We start from the raw sequence: 27,808 nt of genomic DNA, 5'->3' as shown, positions 1-27,808 counted from the left end.
ATTTAAATCAGAGACAAAGCAGTTAGACGGACCACTTCAAATGCAGCGCTTGTCTCTGGTGTGCAGACTGATGTTTTATTGCACAAATGGAGCAGAAAGTTGTTCTCATTACTGGATGCTCTTCAGGGATTGGGCTCAGCCTTGCTGTGCATCTCGCGTCAAATCCGTCAAAAGTCTACAAAGGTAACTGATGTTGTAACAAAACAATGCATTTCTATGGTTCATTTTACTTATAGTTTATACTGACATGTATGTCTAAAAATGACTGTTAGTGTTAGTGGAAAGAGAGCTTTAGTTACAATCATTGTTTAAAACAAGTAGCCTACAAGTGATTATTGATGTTTAGTTTACGCTACCATGCGGAACCTGGACAAGAAGCAGCGGCTGTTGGAGAGTGTGAGAGGACTGCATAAAGACACTATGGCCATACTACAGATGGATGTGACAGATCAGCAGTCCATTCTTGATGCCAAAAGAAATGTTACAGAGGGCAGAATTGACATACTGGGTAAGAGAACGTAAGACATTATGCCCTTTCGAAGGGAAAAGGGGTGTATAAAGATTAAAGTTAAAAGTCCACATGAACAGGCATTCTTTATATTCACTGCTTACATGGTTTATATTATATAAACCCCATGTTTTAACCAAAGGACTTTGGGATAAATGATTTAATTGATTCCCTCCTAATATCTTTGTTTTAGTTTGTAATGCAGGTGTAGGTCTGATGGGCCCTCTGGAAGCTCACTCGCTGGACACTATACGTGGAATCCTGGACGTCAATCTGCTGGGCACACTTCGCACCATACAGACCTTCCTACCGGACATGAAGAGAAAGAGACATGGACGAATCCTTGTGACAGGCAGCATGGGAGGACTACAGGGTGAGTGAGTGGGGATGGAGATAGAGAAAATGAGATTTTTCAAAAACATGCAGCGATTCATTGCAAAATTGAGTTTCTTAATCAGAATATCTCTTGTTGTCATGTTAATTTATATAGCACTTTGTATAATACAGATTGTTGTTTTCCAGTTTATTACCGTGGAGTTGCATTGACACAGTGTTGATAATGTTGGAGAATTCATAAATTATGAAACAAGTTAAATTCAGATATAAAGCAGCTCTAGAGGAGACGAGTCATTATCCAGCTCAATTCAGTTCACATTTTGTTCACATCTGACAGTGTCAGTGCAGTTGATAATATAACTGAAAATGTGTATTTTAAACCCCAACTGAGCATGCCAAAGGAGGCAACATCCTCATAAGAAGTGAAATAATTTTCAGAGAATCACTTGGAGTGTTTATTTTTCTTACATCATCGGCAAAATGCTTTTTTTTTGTTTTAAGCTTTAATCCTGTAAGATTTGTTTTGCTTGCAACAAGAAACAAAACCATATAACTTGCCAATGGGGTTACATAAAAAATAACCGTGTATGTTCTCTGTCTGAAACTCAGGTTTACCATTCAATGAGGTCTACTGTGCTAGCAAATTTGCAGTAGAGGGCGCTTGTGAGAGCCTGGCTATTCTACTCCAGCACTTCAATATTCAGTGAGTATATAACTATACAATGTGCTTGTATAACCAAACAGAAGCTTTTTGACTATTAAATGTTCTTCAGATAAATTGCTTAGGCACCCATACAGTTAGCTAAGGCCATCTAAACGTTCCATCTCCCATGCTGCAGTGTGAGCCTGATTGAATGTGGACCGGTCAACACAGACTTCCTGATGAACCTGAAGAAGACTGAGGCCAGCGACGAGGCGCTGGAGGTGGACGCACACACACGCAGCCTGTATGATCAGTACCTGCAGCACTGCCAGTCTGTGTTCCAGAACGAGGCTCAGGATACCGATGACATCATACAGGTGCTACATTCAGCACTGGCAGCAAGCCGTCAACCTCTGAGTGAGGGTGTCCGATTTAGAGTTAAATAAATATAGATTTGAGTTTAAATTATTTTATAATCTTACCTGAATATTATTTTAATGCTTACACACACACACACACACACACACACACACACAAAAAGGTATGTAAGTAATTTACAAGCAATCGGCCTATAGCAATACGAAGAAAAATTTAATAATATTAATCTTAAAATAATAAAGTAAATACTGAAATCCTATGAGGCCCTTTTTACAACAATAATAATAATAATAATTTGTTACATTTATATAGTGCATTTAACAATCGCATATGTAATTATTATTTTATCTGAATATCAACATCATTGAGATTTAGTCTGTCGAAATAGTTTTGAGATTAATTTATCTAATATTGTGTTTATTCATTGTTAGATATTCTATACCAAATATATTTCCGTGACCATTTTAACATATTCCATCCTGCTCTTAATTCTACTTTTAGGTGTATCTGGAGGCAATTGAAGCACCGACTCCATTCCTCAGATATTACACGAACAGAGCCCTGCTACCCATGAGCAGCCTGAAACTCACCTCCATGGACGGCTCTCAGTACATCCGGGCAATGAGCAAACTCATCTTCTCTGCACCCGATACAGGCCCAAAGATATGATGCTAATACATCCTGTACCATTCTTTTTATAAAGACCTCAACTATGAAAAACAGAACATTTACAATTTAAAAGTTTTGATATATTAAGCATTCAACTGAAACTGAAGTGTCTCTGCTGGCACTTTATGCTCGAATCACTAACATACTCTGAATAACTGTGATTTGTACAACAGAGCCATGGAGTGAAAATAAAAGCTTTGGGTGTTTTGTCTACTAGTCTGTTTTCTTCTTTATGCCTTTAGTCCTTGAGTTGAAATTCTGTACAGAGTTCAGCACTGTCTGTTCCTCTCACCTAAAACCGTTAGTTTTTTCACATCTTTTGTTTACTAGAATCAGAGAACAGCGAGTCTGTGCAAGGTCAATATTTTTCTCTATAATGTGAGCGTATCATTCCAGGACACTGATCTTGATCGTCACATGCAGACGTCACTGATGCCCAACATATCACAGGGCAGGCTCACAGAAGCCTTACACCTACATTCTCATTTTTTAAATCTGTAGAATATATATAGCATTTGAAATAGCTCCTTAACCTAAGCTAAATCAGTTATGAAAACATTGTGTGATACTTTGCAAACTATACCTTTCATTTGCCCTAGATTAGGAAAGAAGATGAGATCTTTCATTGATACGGTGCAGTATCTTCCTTATATAGGGACTCTGATCAGGGACTGTATGGGATTAGATCTAACACGAGAGATCTGTTTTGGTGGGACAGTCACATAACTTAAGCCACTTAATGCAAGGATCAGCCATTGCAATGCATAGTTCATGGGTTTCAAATAAATCAAAGGGGTGACCCTTTTGTTTAAAGTCATAATATATTTCAATTTTAATAAGTGGAATAATACCAATAGAATATGTTGAACTTTCTTGGCCTTGTAAGAAAATAAGACTGATATCGGACCTTGTGAAATAAATATAGATATAAAATTTTAGCAGCCGGGCCATTTTAGCAACTGTGTTTAATCTTGAGCATGTCTTAGTTATAAAGCAGTATACAATGTGTGTTCCCGATAAAAGCAAAATAGTTATAATGACCAAGTGTGTTAGAGTGCTAACTTAACTCTTTATATCACATGCACACACACACTGCTCCTCTCGGCACTAGGCTGATAAAGTACAAATATCATGGACTGTCTTTGCCATGTGTCCCGCAGCGCCAACTCACCTGAAATTGTGGACTCTGATCTGACTGAGACTCTCTGAGAGACCACATTCTCTATCAAGACCATTTTTGCAATGTCAATGTCCTGACGTTAGTTATTACACAACACAAATAAGTTGCACTTTGCAATCCTGTACCAACTGAAAAGTTAACATTTAAGCCTTTCTGTGACGTTGCCTTAATTCCAAAGGCGGCGACTTACTGAATCTGCCTTATCAGGATTATTTCTGTTCCTCTTCATGGGTTAATGACATGTTGGGTCAGGCTGAGGCAGAAGCGCATGATTCCTCCCCTCCAGTCGTTTAGATCAGGTCATGGCCCATATTCTCTGTAAAACATATTTGATGGCAAATATCACATTCAGAAAAAGATAATAATTGAATTTAATGTTTTAGGGCAAGTCAATTTTTTTCAAGTAGTTATAGAACACAACAAAAACAATTCTGTAGGAAGAAAACTGTTGTTGTAGGATGCCATTGGTTATCTGCTCCCCATAAAGCAGTGATTCTCAAACAGGGGGCCTCAGCAAACTTCCAAGGGGGTCTCAAGACAACTTAAAATAATTTAAAGTCAGCAAGAAATGGAAACTATGATTGCCTTTCCTTTTAATATATTGATTGACGTAAGCTATATCGAATTTTTTTGTTTGTTCACTCTCTCAACATCTGCTTTCCAACATAGTCCTGGAAAACCTGTACTAGGCTACTAGTAGGCCTACTACTATATATGAGTTTGAACATCTTTATCTTTCATCTTTTTATCTAGTAAATCACAAACAACTGAAATGTCACGAGGGCAAATGTTGTTGAGAACAATTAAGGGCTTTGGAGTCAAAAAGGTTGAGAACCACAGTCCTAAAGCTTGTTCCAGACAGTCGACTCGCCAGAGTGAAACCCCTGAAGGTGAATGACTTCATGCAATCGACTAAGCACCTGCGGGAGTCTCCACTCCTCCCCTCTCAGTGCGTCACGGACTCTACAGCTCTGCCCTTAATAGTAAACCTCTCCACTTTCGCTCAGACAGTTACAGCGGAGCCGCAGGTTATTACGGCCATCGACACAGTTAGCATTGCGCAGAGCGCTTTTTGAATAGTTTCAGTGATTTCACAAGCTTCGAATAGCACAAATGGCTAAAAAGGCCACTTCGCTTCTACTCCGGGCTCTGGAGATGTCGGAAAGACAGTCGTGCGATGTCATGAGGAGAAACTCCAGCTGCTCCCTCAGGTAAAAGCGCATCACTCAACTTGTACAATACTAACTGCAATGTAAAAACTTTTTATAAAAAAATAAAAATCGATTATTTATTACACCTAAACATCACAAAAAAAGCTATGTTGAAGAACGCCTAATGTAACAGATAGCCCAGGCTCCTTTTGGTTTGTTACAACATAGTTTAAAATAAGTAGGCCTATCTTGTGTTTATTTATAATGGTTGCTGTGGTGAAAACCTGTTGAATTGGGCGACTATGTTGTAGGTTGTTGTCAATTGTGTGGGAATGTCGAACAAAGCAGAAGAGCAGCTTGTAGTGTAGTAAAATAACTCACAGGGAGGGGAGTGAGAAGTCACGAGACGGTGAAACTGAAAGTCCTGTGATGGAAAAGTACCAGAAGAAAAAACGATAGTATTTCTGTCAAATATTCCTGATTCTGTATGGTAAATATATCATAAAGCTTTCATCCAGTATATACATTTTGCTTTTGAAAGATCTGAAGGATTTTTTTTTTCGATTAGCAAAGCGCGTTCATCTTTTGAATAATGCAGTGCCAGCCCAGTGCGCGCGCTGCTGGCCGCGTGCCATGCAATGCAACTGAGAAACAGGGTTACGTATTGATCGTCTACTCTTTACTATTTACTAGAATGCACGTAATTTTACCGGGTCAACACAGAAATGTCTTAAAACACTGCGTCACACAACGTATTTGTAGAGAGCAAACCTGTCAACATGCAAGTTGCATAGTGCAACCCTCTAGACACATATCGACATATGACAATGTATTCTAATTTTGTTAAGTGAATAACTGTTTATGTTTATTCTGTAGACATTTGAGCTCATGTGGCATCTTAGAAGCGCGACGGGTGAGTTTACCTCCTCCTCCAGCTTCTTCTCAAGTGGTGCCTACCCGGAGCTTCATTAACTTGTTATCAGCCCCCCTCATAACACGGAGAATGGAGTACTTAGAGAGCCGAAGCATTGGGTACGTAGGGTACACACTAGATATAAAAACCATAAAATCTTCACTTTTAATCCAAATTAATTTTCATTTAACAATATCTTTGGTAACGCAAGTTCATTTCCCCCCCAGTTACTCACCTGAGCAGATGTACAACGTTGTTTCCAGTGTGGACCAGTACCAGCAGTTTGTGCCTTGGTGCAAGAAGTCAAAGGTCACGAGGAGGCGGAACGGCGACATGCAAGCTCAACTTGAAATCGGGTTCCCTCCGATCGTAGAACGCTACACCTCTGAGGTCACAGTCATCCCGAACCACCAAGTCCGAGTGAGTCTTTTTAGAAATTAGAAAGCACATGTTTCAATTGTGAATGGAAGACATTATTCTTGTTTTGACAAAAAGAGGTAGTGATTTGGAACTAGATTTCTTTAGATTGAGTGATAATCATTTAACAAGGGTAAATCTGACTTAAGCCTTCAACATGTCCATGCATCATATGATCAGCTTACATATTGGCCAAGTAAACTGTCTGTGGCTGTCTGTCTGAAGTATGTGCATGTGTTTCAGGCGCTGTGTACAGACGGGACACTCTTCAATCACCTTGAGACATTGTGGCGATTCACTCCGGGAGCTGCAGGCCAAGCCGAATCATGCAATGTGGAGTTCTTTGTAAGTAGTGCAATCGGCAAAAACAGACACTTTTACAATCTACATTCATCAGTTTGACACTTGCTTTACTCCTGTTCTTCCTCTTTGGTGGGTTATAATCCAATAATTCCTGTTGTGAACAGAAAGTGATCAGAAGTATTAGACCAGATTAGTGGCTATTTTTACCACATGTGGGTTGCCTTTCCGGTTCTCCTTAAATAGCCAGTAACGAAGACAGGCATGATAACCATTCAAGTGCTGAAGGGAATTATATGACCTAAATGTCACCGGATTAGACGTGGTGCGATGAATATCACAGGAAAGCGACAGGGATTTGGGATATTGCAGGAAGACCCATTGAAGAAGAATCAAAACTGAATGAATGTTAGCATCAGTACAAAGCAGGATTATTATGTTATATACAAACTAAAACTAACACCATAAAAAAAACAAAAACATTTTTGTTACTAAAACTGAAATAAAAACTATATAGACAAAAAAATAAACAAATCAAATACAACAAAATACTAAAACTTAATCTTGAGGCCAGGGGAGTAAGATTTACACGCACAGCTTTTACTGGCCTACGACGGTTACATAAAGATAATAACTAATTCAAAATATCTCAATGACACTGGTATAAAGCCCTTGTTGAATAAAGTAAATAAAAAAGAATGCTAGTTCGAATCATACAATTACATAAGTTCATTTTTGCAAATTGTGCTAATTTTATCCAAAAAACCTTTGTTCCCCTCTCTAGGTGTCATTTGAGTTCAAATCTCTGCTCCACTCACAATTAGCGACAGTATTTTTCGACGAGGTGGTCAAACAGATGGTCAACGCTTTTGAGAAACGAGCAAACAAACTTTACAGCACCGGCATCCATCGACAGCAGACTTCACTCAGAAGAGCAACCTGAGAACACAATCGACACAAGGAGTTACATTACAACCACATACCGGTACATTGTTACAATGTATCAGTTCTGGAGAAGAACTGCTCCTCTTTTTAATCCAGTTTGTTGGATTTTGGACAGTTAATGCCAGCACAGATTTTTGTCTTGTGTTTGGAAAGTCTATTTATTTAAACCAAAAGAGTTATAATTTATGGAGATGAGCGTGTGTGTATAATTTATATCAGTGGAATGAAAGAGGAAGACGATTGCAGTAAAAAGTGTTGAGGAAGGATGCTTTTTCATATTTATGATAATGTTCATATGGTTGACCAAAGGAAAAAAAAAATCTAAATTATTATTCAGTGCACTTTTTCCAGACTTGTAATAAAACTAAATATTTTCTTAATCCTGTTTTTTCATGTATTTATTTGCTGTCAGAAACACACAACACTACAGTCATCCAAAGTTCAATCCTTTAAAAAAATTAGTTAAAAAGAGTTACAAAAATAAACCTTAAAATCTTAAAGGGATAGTTCACCCAAAAACAAAAACTCTGTCATCATTTACTCAACCTCATGTTGTTCCAAACCTGTATGAGCGTATGTCTTCTGCTGAACTCGAAGGAATAATTTTTGAAGAATGTTGGTAATCAAACAGTTGACGGAAGCCATTGACTGCCATAGTAGGAAAAAATACTTTGGAAGTGAATGGTTACCGTCAACTGTCTGGTTACCAACATTCTGTAAAATATCTTCTTTTGTGTTCAGCAGAAAAAAAACTCATACATACAGGTTTAGAACTATTTGAGGGTGAGTCAATGATGACTGAGTTTTCATTTTTGGGCGAACTATCCCTTTAACATGGCCAGCACAGTCAATATTTTGAGCAGGTTCATTTTAAAGCTAATTTTCTTACTCTAACTCAACAATATCTGGTTTTCTTTACACAATGTTTTTGAACACATATACGAAAGATACAAGACATGACATAATATATGCATCACTTCCTGTTCATGTGTAAGTGTATACCTTCTCCTTTAGGTGACGTCACTTGCCATATTTCAGCCATATCAAATCACGATATGCTGAACTCTAATTAAGCTGAAACAACAGCTTATGTGCCTGATGGGTGCAACTATTTTATACTTTATCTCGGCATTATGTGTCTCACAGTATCATGTTCAAAATGCTCTTTCAGTGTGAAGTCTTGAAGATGTTCCAAGAAACTCACATGATTTCAGGATCACTTACATAAACCCAAGCAGAGACCACACCCCATTCTTTCTAACCAGCCAATTTCTGCCTGTTTCTTCAGTGTGTTGACCAATCACAGATGAGCTGATAGCACCGCCTTTAGAGTGAAAATATTTTCTTCCTAAGACATTCTTGGCCCAGCATAACAATGCACAGGAAGAAACTACAGACCTCTCAGAACAGGAAGACCACACAGACCATTCAGAGCCAAAAAAAACAAAAGCACCATGTGAAGGAAGTGCCCCACATCTCAGTCCACAGAAGGGCAAATGCACATCTTCCAGAGGAGGTCAACTTGAAGAATGCAGTGCGCTGCAGAGCGACAGGCTGTTCTGGGAAAACTCGAGTCCAATGTGTAACATGCAAGCTGTTCTTCTGCTTCTTCTGTTCTTCTGAACGCAACTGTTACATAGTCTTTCACAGGGGTAAAGTGTGATCAACTGTTCCCACAAACAAAAAGGACATTCCTAGTTTGGAGTAGTGAAAGTTTTGGAGTGTTACAATAAAGCAAAAACGAAAAAAAAATCTAATTGTCAAGGTTTTTTGGATATAGCTTGTTTCTTATCAATTTTGTTTTTCCATATCCATGTTCAGAAGTTGAAACAGCTATATATGCAAGAGTAACAATGTAAAATGTTCAGACAGTCCTCAGGCTGTAAATAAAAGAGATTTGCACTTTGTTACACAATGGAGTCTTGATTGTTTTCTGTGTTTTCTGTACAGACCGAGTGTCCACATATGAGGACATAATACATAAAAAAAAAAAAAAAGATAATATCTGGTAATTATATTTATTGGTTCCTCCTAACTCCAAATAGCTAGAAGAAATCTAAAATGCAAGCCAAACCAAAGCCCGGGTCTCAGGAGGTTAAAGAGGTTCTTACACACACCCTAACTGAAAATGTTTCAAGAGTCAGCCTAAAAGTTTTTTGTTCTGTCTATATATATCTGACTGTCAAATGTCACATTGCTATCATGATGGTGCATTTCCAGCTAATAGCTTTTGTTGTTCCCTGCAATGCAATGCAGTAATTCGACCTGAATTGTATTTCAGTTATGAAAGAAATTCTACTCAAACAATGCATTATAATGCACGCAGAATGCAAAACAAGTAAACCAAATTTGTGTATTATTTTGCTATTTGTTTCAGAGGCAGCTGGGATTTTTCATATCATGTGGCACCCCAGGATGCAGCCTGGAACAAACTGCAGAGTAATTAAGTCATATGATAGCCGAGCTTGTAGATCATGACTCGTTCAGGGCCGGTATCTCTGTATATCAGCATCTCTCCCAAATATTTTTGCTGAAGGGGGTGGATTTACAATCCCTCTTCTTGTATTGTTTTAATAATTGAGAAATCATAGTTTTCTTAAAACCAGTGTATCTATTGTAGTATTTCTGTTACAGGTAATGTCTGCATTTGGTATCTGAGAGGTGACTGAGGGCCTGACCCCATGTCAGGAATGCAGTTACCGTTTTTACTCATTTAGCCTGGCTTCCAGTCAGAGAATAAATATGTACTAGTTTTGCACTTAACTCATTCAACCAAAAGGAACCAAGAGTCATATTTTGTAAAAAGAGAATTGTCGGTTTGAACTTTATTATTATGATAGCTGTATAATAAGACATGTAAAGGACAACAATGTCTAAGATCATGAAGGTCAAAAATGTATCCACTGGCATATGCATATTTAGCATGTGTAATTCTTTATAGCACCATTGGTTACTATTATGTTAAACTATAACCATGAATCGTGTAGTAGCTTCTATCAGTGGATGTAGTTTTCATGTTTCCAGGAAAAAGTCCCAGATGAGAAGAGTCCTTCCTGAATTTATGATTTAACTGTAATCCTTAGAACAAACAAAGCGTGTCAAAGATATTGTCTCATTTGCGTAAAGAACAGAATACAATTTTCGGATCCTGCTAGAATTATCTGTACTGATAACTTATAAGAACTTGTAGAAATAACGTCAACATCCATATAATCGTTGTAAACTATATGCCTTATGCTTCGGACTCCTGGGTCCGTATGAATTAGCTCAAATGATCCATAGGGAATTTTAATAACTAATCATGAATATGATTAATATTTTGCATACTTCAGTTACATTAAATTGTCGAAAGTGAAGGGGGATTATATGAATATATGAATAACCAATCACAACGAATTATAATTCCTCATTCATATATCAATAATCCTACTTAACCTCGATTGCGAGATAATCTTTAAGGGAAATCAATGTAATTATCAGATCGTTGTTCGTCCAGCGACCAACGATTAGATTAAGTGATTAATCTCTCAATAAAGTTATCCTTCCTTATAAACTCCAAGAAACACCAACCTTCTGGCCGTGAACATTAATATTTCTGGTGTTTATGAAATTAAAACTACTTAATGTAGTGAACAGGGAGCGCGGTAGCTATAATCTACCTCATTGACGTTTGTGGTTTTACGAGCGTTTTTCACAGACACAGTCTTGAATACATTGTTTTAATAAATGCAAACTACAGAGTATAACGGATTACACATAGTGATTATAGGTTTTATACGTCTATGTACAGTTACTTACATTAAACAGACAAGACAAAAACGGGTAACAGCTGATGAGAGAAGGAGAGTTATAGAGAGTTGGGGAGGGGCGCTATGGGGCCCGCGCTCGATTTGATTGCGGGACAGAGAGAGAGAGATAAAGAGAGGATGAGAGAGAGAGAGAGAATGGTCACGTGTGACCATAGAACAGCAAACATCACAGACCTTTGAGAGAGACATCAATCAAAACAAACCTTAAAACATTAACACTCGTCAGAGTTTGATACTTGCAAAAAAGGTTCGTTTGTGTGTGATGAGCTGTGTCCAGCATGCGCGTGTTCTCGTGTCTGAGGCGCGTTCTCCCGTGTCGTTTCGGAGCAGGGCGCGTGCTCGTTGCCAGAGCACGTTTCCGCGGGAGCTTTGAATGCTGGTTGAAAGTGAAGTTGCTGAAGGAATTCAGGCTCCGTTCGTTCGACTCGTAGGTGGAAACGACCAAAGGAGAATTTGAAAATGGCACAAAAGGAACTTTATAAAGAAAATAAAAGCAGGGAACTCCGTGAGGGAGTTTAGATCGGAGACGTCACATGATGAGCAGTGATGAAGGCAGGAAGCGCAGAGCAAGAGAGCGCAGGAAGAGCTTTGCTCTTTCCTTTAAAGACTGTATGGGTCACTCCTTCGTTCGGCGCGTTGTCCAATCACCTTCAGTGATCTGGGAGCGGGAGAATCTTCTTTGTCCTGCCAGAAGACCCCAGTCTGTGTAGTTTATGACAGAGCTTTGCCTTAGTCATTTCTATGACTAAAAAGGATTCATCTAGTAATAATCATATCATTGCAGTCTATTATCGAGATTCAACTCCGTTAGGTCTCAAGATTTAAAATGGTATCAAACACATTCAGGTTGGATTATATGATAACGAAGTTACATAAGATATACAGATTAGAAGCATTTAGATTTTGATTAATACACATTAAAACTTACATTAAATCCCAAAACTGTCATGACATATAAATGGCAACACATAATACATTTGGTAATGTTTTAAATATGATTCGTTTGAAGAAAAGTCTCTTGTGTGTGTGTGCGTATCTCTCTGGAGACGTGGGTGATCTATTTCGACCTCACTCAGACCGTCACCACGGTCTTACCTTGAATGACGCCATTCTGCTAGCTCTCCTCGAGACCTAATGTAAACAATGTCAGATGACTGACCCCAAGTGGTTGGTTCGCTATAAAACATCCGGATGAACCGAACACTTCCTCTTTGCCTTTCTCGCCTCTTTAGAGACCGGTTTGGAGAAAATCCGCGTGTATACAATACGCTGTTATTTGGAAATCTTTACCCATTCAATCCGTCACTGTAGTGCAGGCGCCTGGTGCCCCTGAGGATTGCGGTAAAACATTTTTTTCCCTTTTTCTTCTATATTTCAGGTGAGTGGTTGGTATTATTTACAAATTTACGAATTTGATTCATGTTAATATTTGTTTTGTAGGAATTGTATTCCGACGCTTGTATTCCGACGCTTAAGAAGCGTACGGAGGTGGTGAGTAATTTATTTATTTATTTGCTCAATTATTCACATCAGTTGAAAGGAGGTTTATTTGTTTACCCGCTGATCTGCTGTTCGCAGCTGAGCGGACTCTGTCACCTGTCTTGATCTGTGCGTACGCGCATAGATAGGTGTTAATAAAATAAAATAAAATAAAAAAACCTTGAAAAAAAAAAAAAAAAGAAATTTAATTATCACACTGACTCCATTGTTCGCAGCGGCTCAGTGAAATTAAGTATATATATGATTTTGATTGTGTATACACACATTTACATATAATTTGGCAAAACTCCTGTGCGCAGGAGTAGAGTATTCATATTTTTGTGAGTTATCCGAGCTACAACTGTACGCAGCTGTCCTACAGTCATGAGTCAACCTCTGTGCCATTATTGTCATGCTACCATGCATCCTCGGGATGGACATCGGGAGTGTCCATCATGTCTGGGTATGGCCCATTTACTGGAGGACATTGAAAAACCATGCCCTGCCGCAGCTGAGTTCTCCCTACAAGAGAGAGTGCAAAGAGCTAGCCTTTTTGAACGGGCAGCTCATGATAGAGGTGCATCAGGATCAGTGGTCGGTGCACGCTCCCTTAAACGGAGAAGGGAACATTCTCCTGTTGAAGTCCATGATGGACCTAGCTGTTCTGATGGAAGAAGGTCAAGGGCTTCAGACCCTCAAGCTGACACCCAGATGCAAATTCTAGCAACTTTACGGGATTTGGCTGGGAAAATGGATGGTTTTAGGCCCCACGGTAGGGGGTTAGTTGGACAACAACATGCAGCTCCATCTGTTGTCTCTGAGGACGATATCCCTCCAAATCAGGGAGGAAGAGGTAACATTCCTGACACTATTTCTCTCCATGCTCATGACTCTCTTTTTGGTAGTAATGATCAGGATGTGAGTGAGGAAGATCAAGGAGATGAGTCCAGATCTTCTGTTATTGATAGAGACAGTACACAACCTGACATTCTTAACAGAATTCTTAGCGCTGCAAGAATTTTAGGTTTGGAAACCCAGGCTGAGGCATCAACGACACCAGTGGTGCAAGGAGTGTGGACTGGGGTCTCCCAGTCTCAACCATCTGTTTCGATTCCTGTTTCTGAGGACTATTCACAAATGCTAAGCAAAGCTTGGAATCACCCCAAAGCTGCACCCCAGTTCAATGCTGGTTGCAGACGTTTTGCTAATATACAATATGCTGCAGAAACAGGCATGGGAGGTATGCCAGCGGTGGAGCGTGAAATGGCATCTTTAACGCCTTTGGGTCTAGACCGGGTGACTGATGACCCACGCTGTCCCCGGAAAGAATGTGAGAAGACCGATAACCTAGTGTGTCGAACCTACAACTCAGCCACACGTGCAGCCCGATCTGGTAATGCCTTAGCCATAATTCTGGCTTCTTTACGGAAACTTATAAATCCGGAGGATCAGGACGTTATGGGTTTGGTTGATGCAGCCCTGGTTACGCACGCCCAGCTTACTAGAGACATTGGGGCTTCTATGTCGTCTGCAATCCTTTCTCGTAGACAGATTTGGTTGGCACAGACCTCCCTACCTGATACTATCAGGAAGGAACTGACCTACATGCCCGTCACACCAGGCCGTGTGTTTCATCCAGACTCTCAAACGACACTCGATAGAGCGGAGCAAGCGCGGCGTAGAAGAGAATCAGTGCAACGCACGTTTGGTCCCGCTAAGGCAACTAGACAGTCATATCGAGGCTATCAGCCCCCTCATCATCCCTATTTTAGTCGGCCAGGATCATGGGAGTTCAACAGAAAACAAAATACCCATCCTCAGAGGTTTGATAACAGCCAAAGTGCCAGACAAGTACCACAGCATTCACAAATGGCTCGGTCTCGTACATCAGTTAGAAATGCACCACAAAAGAAGCGAAACCCCAGGGGCTCAGGCCCCTATGGGGGAACTGCGTAGCAATCCTGGAAGAGCCGCCGGAATCTCCTCCCAGCTATGCCTGGACAGCTGGGAGAGAAAAATCTCAGATCGTTGGGTACTCGCTACGATAAAAAGCGGATACAGAATCCAGTTCCGGCGGCGACCGCCTTCGTTTTCAGGGATTCACTTAACTGTGGTCAAAGACTCAGTCCAGGCAAACATTTTATCCAAAGAAATCGCAACCCTTCTTGGGAAGAAGGCAATTACTCAGCTACAACCCAACGAACAGCACACTGGGTTTTATTCGAACTATTTCCTTGTGCCCAAAAAAGATGGTGGTCTCCGACCCATCTTAGACCTAAGACGTCTGAATGCATACATAAAAGTGTTGCCATTCAAGATGCTGACCACCGCCCAAATCTTGGAGGTTATAGAGCCAAACGAGTGGTTTACAACACTAGACCTCAAAGATGCATACTTTCATGTGCCCATTCATCCAGATCACAGGAAGTTCCTTCGCTTTGCTTTTCAAGGCCAAGCATATCAATTCGAGGTCCTTCCATTTGGCCTTTCCCTCTCTCCCCGTGTATTTACCAGGGTGGTGTCAGCCGCTCTTTACCCTCTTCAGGCTGTGGGTATAAAGATCCTCCCATACCTGGACGACTGGTTGATCTGTGCACCAAGCCGTCACCAGGTTTTAAGAGATACAGAGGCTGTTATCAACCATATACAAGAGCTTGGGTTCCGCATGAATCACGAAAAGAGCAATGTCGAACCACGGCAAGAAACCGTATTTGTCGGGTTAGTTTTGAACACCTTAACAATGACAGCATCTCTATCTCCACAGAGGGTAGCAAGGTTATCTGCCCTGGCACAATCCTTCCGCTTAGGCAAGCGGATGGAGTTGGCACAATTCCAAAGATTACTGGGGATGATATCGGCAGCAATAAAGGTAGTGCCTCTGGGATTGCTCAAAGCACGACCACTGCAATGGTGGATCAACAAATTTCAACTCCACCCCAAATTACACAGGCGAGTGAAGTTGAAGGTCACGCAGAGATGTGTTCAGGCTCTGCGTCCTTGGATAAGGAGCAGCAAGTTGAATCAAGGTGTTCCGCTGGGGAATATACCAGCGAGGAGAATGGTGGTGACAACCGATGCTTCTCTGACAGGATGGGGGGCTGTCTGGCAAGGAAGATCAGTCAGAGGCTCATGGATGTTCCCCTGGACCATGGAACACATCAATGTGCTGGAGCTCAGAGCAATCTATCTGTCTTTGAGACACTTGATTCCGTTCCTACAGGACAAGCATGTCCTTGTAAGAACAGACAATATGTCGGCAGTTTATTACATCAATCACCAAGGAGGCACCAGGTCATTGCGCTGCCTCCAGGAAACCAGGAGACTTCTGTTTTGGGCCCACCCGAGACTTGCCTCTCTCAGGGCAGTCTACATACCCGGAGAAGTGAACCGGGCGGCCGATCTCCTCTCCCGAACTGGACCTCTCCCGGGGGAATGGCGATTACACCCGGAGGTGGTGCATCTGATTTGGACCCGTTTTGGAAGAGCCCACACCGACCTGTTTGCATCAGCCGAGACAACCCATTGCAAGATGTGGTTCTCTCTGAGCGGCCAAGGGGGGCCTTTGGGACTGGATGCACTGTCTCACGAGTGGCCGGGAGGTTTATTGTACGCTTTTCCTCCCCTACCATTGATTCCTCATGTGCTCAAACGGGTGGATCTGGGACATTGCAGGATCTTACTGATTGCCCCGAAATGGCCAAAGAGACATTGGTTCCCACTTCTCCTACGTCTGGTACAGGGCCATCCGTGGCCACTACCAATCAGAGCAGACCTTCTCTCTCAAGTGGAGGGACAGATCTGGCACCCGAGCCCAGCCACGTTACAACTCTGGGTTTGGCCCCTACTGAGCCCCTCTCTTATCAGCTAGAGGAGGCAGTAAGGAAAACCATAAACAATGCTAAAGCGCCTTCCACTTGGGATAACTACTCGAGCAAGTGGCGTGTGTTCTCTAACTGGTGTCAGGACAAAAATTTAGACCCTACAAATTGTGGTCTTGATTCTATTTTATGCTTTCTTCAGTCACTTCTAGACTCAGGAAGAAAAGTCAACACAATAAGAGTTTATGTGGCAGCTATTTCTCATTTCCACAGTATTGTGGAAGGTTTATCAGTTGGTAAACACATGTTGGTTACTCAATTTCTCAAAGGTGCACGTCGCCTCTATCCAGAGAAAAGGCTGAGATCACCATCCTGGGATCTTCCCATGGTTCTACAGTCATTGACTAGAGCCCCATTTGAACCATTGGCCCAAGCGGATCTTAAATCACTGACGTGGAAAACAGTTTTCCTTCTTGCTATCTGTTCAGCAAAGAGAGTGGGTGAGTTACATTCTTTAACAGTAGATAAAGACTGTCTGAGATGGAAAGCAAACTATTCAGGGGTCTCTCTTTGGCCGAACCCGGCTTTCCTGCCTAAAGTTCTTAATACTTGCACGATCAATCAAGTAATCGAACTTGCAGCGTTTCAACCTGATCCTGATCTCTCTTCTACAGAACTTGATCTTGCTACCTTATGTCCAGTTCGAGCACTTCGCACATACATTGAACGGACACAGTCGTTACGACATTTACACACTCAGTTGTTTTTGTGTTTTGATAAGAAAAGTGTCGGAAAACCAGCCTCGAAACAGCGCCTATCACATTGGATAGTAGACACTATTGCACACACATACTCCAGTCAGAGCTTACCAGTCCCAGGGAACCTGGTAGCTCATTCTACCAGGAGTCTGGCCACATCCTGGGCAGCACTGAAAGGGGTGGCACTAACGGACATATGTGCAGCGGCATCATGGAGCTCACCTTGTACCTTTGCCCGGTATTACAGGGTCAATGTGGCGGACCCAGTTACGCTTGGGTCCACAATTCTGCTCTCGGCCGCTAAGCAGGGATGTGAAGAAGGAGAGGCTTACATTCCCTCGTGACCTTGATGGCACTAGTCATCCAAGGTAAGACCGTGGTGACGGTCTGAGTGAGGTCGAAATAGATCGTAAGTTATGACTATAACTATGGATCTATGAGACCGAATGATGACCGTCACCATTTCTTGTCACTCGGGATGAACTGAGGCGTTCCAGGCAAGAGGAAGTGTTCGGTTCATCCGGATGTTTTATAGCGAACCAACCACTTGGGGTCAGTCATCTGACATTGTTTACATTAGGTCTCGAGGAGAGCTAGCAGAATGGCGTCATTCAAGGTAAGACCGTGGTGACGGTCATCATTCGGTCTCATAGATCCATAGTTATAGTCATAACTTACGTTCTGTCACGTGTGTTCCTTGGAATTTTTGGGGTGTCGTGTTACGTGTCTCTTTGTGTGTGTGTAATGGAGAAAGAGACAGAGACCTCTTGTTTGTTCACACAACGAATGAAGTGTTTGCAAGAAATCACGATTCACTAAATTTGATAAGCACCTGTCCGGATGTCAATGTTGCTACATCGTTTCTTAGTTTGAGGCTGGATCCTTTGGAACTGTGGAGAACTTTGTCTTCAGTAAACTCTGTGTCAACTGATTGAACCTCAACTTTGACTCCTGGTCTTCATTAATTCTCCTACATTGGGTGCACATAATGAAGTATTATGTTTGCAGGCACAGCACCTCAGCATTATCTCCCTCGCAGCTCAGTTAGCATGCTAAGGTGTCTATATACAAACCCTAGGGTTCATATCTGAACTTATTTTGGGATTGTCCTGGGCTAGATTCAGGGTGCTCATCACGCTAGCAGCCTAAGATAGTTGCAGGTCGACAGTGTACCCTGATACTGTGACATGCAAGGACAGATGCACTGTTTGCACGTCTCGCACTGCTTTGACCACATTCACCCTCCTGACCTTGCATGATACAGCACTCAAACCTTTACTGGCATTGACTTTTTAGTGGTATAGGATAACAATGCAGATAGGTTTTTATTGCTAATCTATTTTTGATTATTTTTATTAAATAATGCATTTAAAACAGCGTTTTGCTTGCAAGGCAGACCTGTGGTCACAATATAATATTGCTACATTGCAAGGATTGGTCTACTTATGCTGTTCCATATCTAATCAACTAATTTAACTTTTAAACACCTCGTACTAGAAGAAGACAGGTCTTCACAATGCATCATGTTGCAGCCATGACTGTAATATCTGATCATGTTGCTGCACAGACCGTAGTATCAGATACAGATTATGAAATCCTAGTAAACTCATGCTGGCATTGGTGACTGCGATCCTTGGTTCCTCTGACTCAGCCATCTCAACTCACCTCAGTTTTACAACCTTCAGCAGCCAGTTTTACAACCCCCTAATTGAGTCTTAACAGGACTTAAGACAACACAATTATGGCAGTGTTCATTTAAAGGGATAGTTCACCCAAAAATGAAAATTCTGTCATAATTTACTCACCCTCAAGTTGTTTCAAACCTGTATGAGTTTCTTTCTTCTGTTGAACACAAAATAAGATATTTTGAAGAATGTTGGTGACCAGACAGTTGCTGGACCCCATTGACTTCCATAGTATCTTTTTTTCCTACTATGGAAGTCAATGGGGTCCAGCAACTGTCTGTTCACCAACATTCTTCAAAATATCTTCTTTTGTGTTCAACAGAAGAAAGAAACTCATACAGGTTTGAAACAACTTGAGGGTGAGTAAATGATGACAGAATTTTCATTTTTGGTTGAACTATCCCATTAAGGCACGTGTCGCATACAGAATCAGAAGTTAAAACGCTTTGTGCTTTGGAGGAAATCAGACAAACAAAAACCAATGTTTTACTAAGAATTACAGGGAGGTTAAAAGTATCAGAGCACTTTGGAATTCAGTCCCCTCCCTTCCATCTGAATCTAAAAAAAATTAGTTACATTAAAACAAGATAGCCTATAGGTAAAACTTAATGAAAAATAAATACTCAAAATAGTATTTAGCTACAGTTTACCGGTATACAATTTTAATTTCAATGTTTCTTTTCTGGAAAATCCGTAATCCGTAGTTCAAACAGCATTGATGGAGGTCTGGAATAAGTGGGCCATTTTGTTCCCTTTCGAACGGTCACTTCGTATTGCGTAGCTAGCTATACGGGAAACTCCCTTTCCTCAATTTACTAAAGCTTATATGTAAAACGCATTTGCAGCTGCACAGCTAGCACATTGAGCATCTGAACCGCTCATAGGCTGTGCTGCAGCAACTGCACCCCCCTAGGGTCGTGGCCTTAGCATAGCCCCGCGAATTCGCCATTATAGCAGATCTGTACTCCTTCGCCGACAACTTCACATCTATGATTGATTACTGAACTTCGACGTCGAACAAGCCCTTCAGCCTGAGCGAGCATCATCTTCAGCAGACTATGCCTTCTCAGCCGTTTTCTCCTGACGCCGTCTCACTGGCTGACATCAGTGATGCGCGGGTTGATCCTAAGTGAGTGGGTGCCTGCGGTCATCCAAAATGACCGAGTTACGCGGGTTACGAGTCATCCAAAAATATTTTTTAATGATATTCGGGTCGCGGTCGGGTCGTTTGAAATGAAGATGCAAATTCAACCTTTGTAATTTCTATAGTACTAGACACAATTTTCTATGAAATACATAGGCCTACGCTTTATTGTCTGAATAGCCTATCTGGCGCGAAGATGACGCACGAGCTCAGTCTGCAGGCAGAGATGAAGGTGGGAAATTCTTATTTACCTTTTGAATGTTGAGCGCGTTATTAACTTTTTAATAAAAGCTGACGCGGGACAAAATGCCCGATTTCCCAACACGTTGAACTGAGCAATGCCATGTGCCATTTTAATAGGCTACTTTTAAACGCATATAGATAATGTCAGTTTTATGTATTTTCTGAGAGGGGGCGGGATCTTTGTTGGGAAAGTCGGGGGAGGGACGCATACTTCGATTAGACTGGATAAACACACGCATCATCTTAATTGTTAAGAAAATGAAACGAAATAAATGAATAAATCAAGCCTTTATTACATAACACTAGGCGATATCAAACAGCATTCAGAAAAATGCTGCACCCGCACCCCTAGTTCCTATGTCTATGGCCCAATGATGCTACTATGAGCATTTAGCCTACTAGCTACTTTAAAAAAATGCGGATCAGGTAGAGGGTCGGGTACAATATTTTCTTTCTTTTTTTTTTTGCGGTCCGAGTTGCGGGCGGGTTAGTTGAAAACGTCGGTCGGGTACGGGTTGTTTATACATTGACCCGCACATCACTGGTGGCTATCCGGCGACGACGCTATATCCTTTTTCATCTGTCTTAAATTGTGCGAGGCGTTGTTTCAAATGCTTTGCTCATCCTGTGCCACGTGCGGAGGCAAGTTGCACAAGGCCGATGAACACGCAAGCTGCATTTCATGCCTGGGATCCAACCACGCAGAGAATGCACTCTCGGCCGGCGGATGTGTGGCCTGCGAGAGCATGCCCATCTCCATGCTGCGAACTCGGCTAGCTCTCTCTCGAGACGGCGACGCCGCGTCACCCGCACTTCCCTTTCCGGCCCTACTTCAGCGGAGAAAGAAGAAGCGCCGCAGCCAAAGGCATCCGGAAAGCATGGACGTCAGTGAACGCACACCGGCCACGTCCCCACGTGGTTCACTGTCACCAGAGCAATCACCCTCACCGGTCCTGTTCGCGGGAGACCACGTGGCGGGCTATATCTCCTTCGGCGAATCCGGCGAGCACGACGACAGCCCCTCTTCCCAGGCAGAGAGCAGTGTGTCGGCTACCAGGACCAACTCCAACGCTAAAATGCTTCGGATCCTGACAAAGGCCGTCGCGGACCTCGAGTGGTCCTCGTCCGAGGAGCCTCCTCGAAGCCGGCTGGATGGCTGGTTTCTCCCGGGGTGCCAACAGGCCCTTCGTCACAAGCCGCCGCTATTTTTCCCAGAGGTACACGAGGAGCTGACCAAGGCGTGGCATACGCCTTACTCAGCACGTGTGGGATCTTCGGTTTCCGCAACGCTCTCCTCCGTGGACGGGGCTGCAGAAAAGGGCTATGAGTCGTTGCCAATCCATGGACGAGGCTGGCCCGGACCCTGAGGCCTTCCGCGATCTCCAAAGTGCCACGGACTTGCGCTTTGCGTGCTACCAAGGCAACAGCAAAGGCCATCGGGAGGAACATGGCGAGCTTGGTCGTGCTCGAGCGCCACCTCTGGCTTAAGCTCACTGAGATTAAGGACACCGACAAGACGAGGTTCCTCGACGCCCCGGCCTCTTCGGCGCTTGGGCTCTTGCCCAAGCGCTCGAGCTCAGCGTCCAGCAGACCCAAGCCAGCACCGTCTTCGAAACAGCCAGCCAAGCCGGCGAAGCAGGTCTCTCAGCCCCGCCCTGTGGCTGACGCCAGCCACGTTCAGCGAAACGTTTCCTGACACCCCGGCGCCAGGGCCCGCGTCCCAGCGTCGTGCTCGATGTGGTGCCGCCGAAGTCGTCCTAGCATCAAAGGTAAAGAGAGAGGGCTCGTGTCTTGCGCTAGCCGGACCACCCTCGAAAAGACCTCCAAAACTTCCCACAGCTCCCTGTTCAGTTCAGCCGGCTGGGGATTTTATTATTGTAAACAGGCTGTGAGCGCGTCTCTACAAACAAACGCCGTTTTCACGGCGACCCAAATAAAGCACAAAAAGGGTATGTTTCACAATCACAACTAACGGGTTTACGGCCCCCCTTCACCAGGTGGCCCCTTCCCTGTTGTAACACTGACTTCCCCTTAGGCGAAAGCCTGCACAGTCAGTCCAACACTCAGTATGTGCACAAAACACAATATAAGGGTGCTAGGTCCCCATATATTAGGCGACCCATTCCAATCAGTCGAACCCTAGCCACACGGGTGCTGGCCTGGCAAGCCATCCCGATGTGTCGAGTTGGGTCATAAACACTATTAAGGTTACTCACTCCAATTTGTTAGCACACCCCCAAAGTTTCAGGCGGTTATCGAGACTTCGGTGAGAAGCAGCGCGGGTCACGTGCTTCGCGCCGAAGTGCAGAATTTATTAGCAAAAGGGGCGATAGAGATAATCCCCCCGGCGCTAAAAAACTTGGGTTTCTACAGCCGCTATTTTCTAATCCCAAAAAAAGACGGCGGTCTCAGACCCATTCTAGACTTAAGACATTTGAACAAGGCTCTCATGAGACGGCCCTTCAAAATGTTAACTATCAAACATATCCTTGTGCAAGTTTGCCCCCCGGGGATTGGTTTGTCACAATGGATCTGAAAGATGCATACTTTCATATTCAGATAAACCCTCGTCACTGGCCATTCTTGAGATTCGCCTTCGAGGGTCAGGCTTATCAATACATCGTTCTGCCGTTCGGCCTGTCATTAGCGCCCCGTACATTTACAAAGTGTATGGATGCAGCGCTTTCTCCCCTGAGACATCAGGAAGTGCACGTGCTGAATTATCTCGGCGATTGGCTGGTGCTAGCACAGTCGAGAACCGAGCTTCTACCTCAAAGGGATTTGATTTTCGGCCATTTGGAATGCCTGGGTCTCACAATCAATGTTTCCAAGAGCAAACTGATCCCCAGTCAGAGCGTGATCTTTCTGGGCACGGTTTTAGACTCTATAACGATGACAGCGCGGCTCACACGCTCTCGGTGCGGACGCTGGCAGCCTCGTTCAGAGCGTGCGCCCCTCAGGAAATTTCAGAAACTTCTCGGTCTCATGGCAGCAGCATCATCAGTACTCCGTATGGGATTACTGCGTATGCGCCCGCTGAAGCGCCGTGTGCCAACCCATGCATGGCAGTCAGGCAGCGGTGAATCACGGTTATTTGAGAACACTGATTCCCTGGCGGGCTCAGAACTGGTACAACGAGGGTGTGACCATGGGAGTAGTTTCCACCTAGGTTGGGGAGCGCTGCACGAGGGCAAGCCTGCCTCCGGCAGAAATTGTCTAGAAATGAAAGCAGTTGGTTTGGCCCTCAAAGCATTTCTGGCCAATCTAGTGGGTCACCACGTCTTAGTCCGCACGGACAACATGCCGGTGGTGGCCTACATAAATCGCCAGGGTGGCATCAGGTCAGACAGCCTGCATGCCATGGCGAGAGACCTCCTCATATGGGCACAGACCAATCTGAGCTCTCTGTGAGCAACGCATATCCCGGGCATTCAGAATCTGGGTGCGGATATGCTCTAACGGGGCAACACTCCCCTAGGCGAGTGGTCCCTGGACTCACAGATGGTCAGTCTGATATGGAGTGTGTTCGGAGAGGAAGAAAATTACCTTTTTGCCTCGAGAAGCAACACTCACTGCACAGTGTTCTTCTCGAAGAACAGGGACGCGGCTGGCCCAACCGCTCTCTATATGTTTCCCCCCCGGTTTCGATGATTCCACAAGTCATCAAACGGGTCAGGGAGAGCGGATGCCCAGTCCTTCTGGTAGCCCCTCTCTGGAAATCCAGGCCATGGTTCCCGGAGCTGGTTCAGCTGTCAGACACGGTCCCGTGGCCTGTTCCAATGCAGAAAAACCTCCTCTCTCAGGCAAACAGGACAATATAGCATCCCCGACCCGACTTATGGTCCCTCCATGTATGGCCCCTAAACGGGTTCCTAGGGACCTTCCTGAGGTCTCAAAGTGTGTATGTCATGTTAAATTTGTAATTATGATTAACACAAATAGTTAGGGGAAATACACGTTTGACAAGTTGATGTATTGTTTTGTATGTTTTTCGATACCTAAAGGCAGAATATAAGATGAAAAAGTTAGTTATTTTCAGTACTCACTTAAAACTGCTCCTCCCCCCAAACGAATCGCTTGACGTCATACGAGGGAGACGTATCCCCAGGTCGCTGAGCTGTGTTGATAAATGAACGAGTGATAGAGCGAGAGAATTAGTGATTAGGACATTTATTTATTTAGTTAGTTATTTAAGTTAGGTAGTTAGTATACGCAGGTGTATTTTCACGATGGTGAATTACTGCGTTTGTGCTGGGTGCAAAAAACACAGTTTAAACCAGTCACAGAGTCCACTTTTTCCCATAAAGCAGGTCTGTGTTCCGTGCCTGGGTCAACTTTGTTCGGACAAAACGTGCTGACTTCAGTGCTGCTTCGGTATCCAAGACTTCGGTCATTTGCAGCGCCCATTTCACTGAGAAGGACTACGCGGTTGGAGATCTCATGAGTTATAAAATGGGATTTAAAACCCGAGTGAGACTGGTAGCTGATGCGGTGCCTACGGTGTATGCTACTGTAGTAGAAGCAGTCGATCGCGCTTCAGAGCTAAGGCGGAGCTACAGATTAGGTGTCCCTAAATAACCCGCGTATCTAACAGTAGTTCCGCATTAATTCATTTGCACGCAAGTTTTATTTATTTTTATAGCGTGTATTCTCCGTGTATATTCATGCCCCGAACCGTGACGCCCGTACCGTTTCGGTTCAATACGAATACATGTACCGTTCCACCTCTAATACCCCTTTTCCACCAAGGCAGAGCTGGTGCTGGTTCGGAGCCAGAGCCTAGTTTCAAATCGGTTCTTTGTTTTTCGACCACCAAAGCACCAGCTCCGAACCAGTAAAAGTTCTTAAGTATGGTTCTTAAGTAGCACCAAAACATTTCTGGGCTAGAAGTAAGAACCGCTTGCGTCAGGGGCTGGGGGCGGGGTTACCGTGACCAACAAGACGAAAAGAAACTTGTGACCGCCATTTTTAAAAAAGCTGCTAATCAAGCTAATAGCTGCTCGATTGTAATCTCAGTCTATGCAAGTTACGGCGAGCTGCACGAACGCGTTTGATTCGCCGTGTTTGGATGCCGATGTAGGTTCGCAAAGCCATAAGCATGAATAGTAACGCAACGACCGCCATTGTTGATGTAAGACTTGTTCGAGATGCATCGGAGCGGCGCGGACCGATCAGAGCTCCGGGAGTGTTTGGAGAGCATACGACTCCTTGTGCCTTTGGATCGCTTTCGCAGTGCTTTGATGTCTGCGAGAAGCCGAACCATCTCGAACAAGCCTGGTGTGTTTTTGTTTGGCGCTGCCGCGCTAGCGTTGCTGGGCAACATGAGATGTATACACAGTGACGTAAGATCTGGCTCTGTTGTGGCTCTCTAGCATGTGGAAAGGCAAACCGGTTCTTAGAAGACCCGTCAGTAGAACCAACTCCGAACCGGCAATAGCTCTAGCTCTGAACCAGCACCTGGTTCTTGCTGGTGGAAAAGGGGTATAAGTTATGCCTATACTTACCAGACTCCTGACCAACTCTCCACTGGTTCTCTTCACACCAGATATTTATGTTTCTTCGATAGGAATTATAAAAATTTCTGTTTGGCTCCTCATCTGTCTCACGCCTGGGAGGCTCAAAATTGTATGGCTGTGGGCCATCGTAGGTTTGAGGGGGATTGTGGATCTCCTCAGACTCAAAACTCTCCATACTTGAATAGAACTTTGTTGGCACGTCTCCCTCCTCTGACGTCACAGCTCAGCTGTGTTTTAAAAATACGATCTTGACAGAAATGGCTATAAAGCTTATTGTAGGGCAGTTACAGTAATAATATTAATGGTAATTACATTTTCACTCAAACATCTAAACCTTATTTAATATATCTAAAAAAAAATGTAACCTGACATACACACTTTAAGGTCTTAAGCACTATCTCTGAAGCCAGGGCCCCATCTACTCGGCGCCTGTATGCTTTGAAATGGTCGGGTTATTTTTGACCCAGAGTCATGTTAGGTCTCTTTCCTACAGGAGCTGTTGGATGCGGGTCGTTCCCCGTCCACGCTCAAAGTATATGTGGCAGCTATTGCAGCGCATCATGCTCTGGTAGCTGGCCAATCATTAGGAAGAGATGAACTGGTGGTACAGTTTCTGAAAGGTCATTGGAGGATTAACCCCTTCAGACCTCCTTCTGTGCCTCCTTGGGACCTTTCCACGGTCCTGGGAGCTCTGAAAGGTCCGCCCTTTGAACCGCTCCAGTCGGTTGACTTTAAACCTCTCTCGCTAAAGACTGCTCTCCTGTTGGCATTGGCATCTATCAAGCGAGTAGGTGATCTGCAGGCGCTCTCTGTGAGCCCCTCCTGTTTGGAGTTTGGAGTAGGGAACTCTAAAGTCACCCTCAAACCCAGGCATGGTTATGTACCTGAAGTGCTCTCAACGCCGTTCAGAGCTCAGGTTATCACATTATTGGCCCTTCCCCCTTCTGCCGAGGATGGGGAGGTTAATCTTCTCTGCTCTGTCAGAGCACTGAGAATCTATCTGGAGCGTTCTGCGTCTTTCAGACATTCAGAACAGCTTTTTGTCTGCTTTGGTGGACGATCCGGTCACTAAACAAAGAATGTCTAGATGGATAGTGGATGCCATTTCTATAGCTTATACCTCAGTGTGTCATGTCTGCCCCATAGGTATCAAGGCCCATTCGACCAGAGGCATGGCTTCGTCATGGGCTTGGTCAGCTGGGTTTCCCATTCAAGATATAAGATACCAGCCAGCTGGTCCTCGCCTTCCACATTTATGAAGTTTTATAATTTGGAGGTGCCTTCCCTTCAGACGAAGGTGTTTTCGGTATGATAAAGGCCTGACGGTCTCTGGTCTGGTCTAAATACTACTATGCACAATCACATTCAAATATAAAACCTGCTTTTGCTGGTTAGAGATTCCCATACTATATCCCGACGGTGTCGGGGTTATTGGGTATATTATGTCGGTGGTAGTACTGACACATATATATTATTCTAGACCCGACGGTGTCCGGTCTGTTATATATATGTATATATTGGGTTTTCTGGCTTGTTCTATGTGCTCAGGGGACCTGAGTCACTTTGGCAACCAGTTACTTATGGTGCGGCGTTTTGCATGGCGTCCCCACTGCGTACAGCTACGCAATACGAAGTGACCGTTCGAAAGGGAACTACTCGGTTACTATCGTAACCTCAGTTCCCTGAGATAGGGAACGAGTATTGCATAGCCGGCCGCACCATAGTAACCTGGAGAGTTGTTGCTTCAGTCGTTAAAACCTGCTACAATGGCGAATTCACGGGGCTATTATTGGACTAAGGCCACGACCCTAGAGGGTTCTGACGTGCATGACGTAGGCCTCACTCATTGGTCACGCGTCAGAGGCGCCCACGCCATTTGGTGTGCAGTTGCTGCAGAACAGCCTATGAGCAGTTCA

At 43.5% G+C, this 27,808-nt stretch overlaps 2 protein-coding genes across 2 annotated transcripts; both read left to right on the top strand.

Moving 5' to 3' along the window:
- Positions 1–2,748, top strand: hsd17b1 (hydroxysteroid (17-beta) dehydrogenase 1). Its single transcript, XM_079628265.1, has 6 exons — positions 1–183; positions 347–508; positions 702–881; positions 1,454–1,547; positions 1,684–1,864; positions 2,367–2,748. Exons 1-6 carry the CDS (start codon positions 87–89, stop codon positions 2,532–2,534), a joined length of 882 nt encoding a protein of 293 aa, XP_079484391.1. The 5' UTR covers positions 1–86; the 3' UTR covers positions 2,535–2,748.
- Positions 2,749–4,550: 1,802 nt separating this feature from the next.
- Positions 4,551–7,820, top strand: LOC307006835 (coenzyme Q-binding protein COQ10 homolog, mitochondrial). The gene is made up of 5 exons (XM_079628251.1): positions 4,551–4,925; positions 5,742–5,897; positions 6,006–6,198; positions 6,439–6,540; positions 7,280–7,820. Exons 1-5 carry the CDS (start codon positions 4,828–4,830, stop codon positions 7,436–7,438), a joined length of 708 nt encoding a protein of 235 aa, XP_079484377.1. The 5' UTR covers positions 4,551–4,827; the 3' UTR covers positions 7,439–7,820.
- Positions 7,821–27,808: the final 19,988 nt, after the last annotated feature.

This window comes from Phoxinus phoxinus, assembly GCF_949152265.1.
Source record: "Phoxinus phoxinus genome assembly, chromosome: 1".
Taxonomy (NCBI): Eukaryota; Metazoa; Chordata; class Actinopteri; order Cypriniformes; family Leuciscidae; genus Phoxinus; species Phoxinus phoxinus.
The sequence above is the reverse complement of the archived record's forward strand: the minus strand, read 5'-3'. Positions and strand labels throughout refer to the sequence as shown.

Bases quoted from the DNA above. Each gene is read 5' to 3' on its own strand.
- hsd17b1 (XM_079628265.1), top strand. From the start codon at position 87: ATGGAGCAGAAAGTTGTTCTCATTACTGGATGCTCTTCAGGGATTGGG. The intron at 509-701 runs GTAAGAGAACGT...TCTTTGTTTTAG, and splicing joins GGGCAGAATTGACATACTGG to TTTGTAATGCAGGTGTAGGT. The intron at 882-1,453 runs GTGAGTGAGTGG...TCTGAAACTCAG, and splicing joins CAGCATGGGAGGACTACAGG to GTTTACCATTCAATGAGGTC.
- LOC307006835 (XM_079628251.1), top strand. From the start codon at position 4,828: ATGGCTAAAAAGGCCACTTCGCTTCTACTCCGGGCTCTGGAGATGTCG. The intron at 4,926-5,741 runs GTAAAAGCGCAT...TTTATTCTGTAG, and splicing joins AACTCCAGCTGCTCCCTCAG to ACATTTGAGCTCATGTGGCA. The intron at 5,898-6,005 runs GTACGTAGGGTA...TTTCCCCCCCAG, and splicing joins TTAGAGAGCCGAAGCATTGG to TTACTCACCTGAGCAGATGT.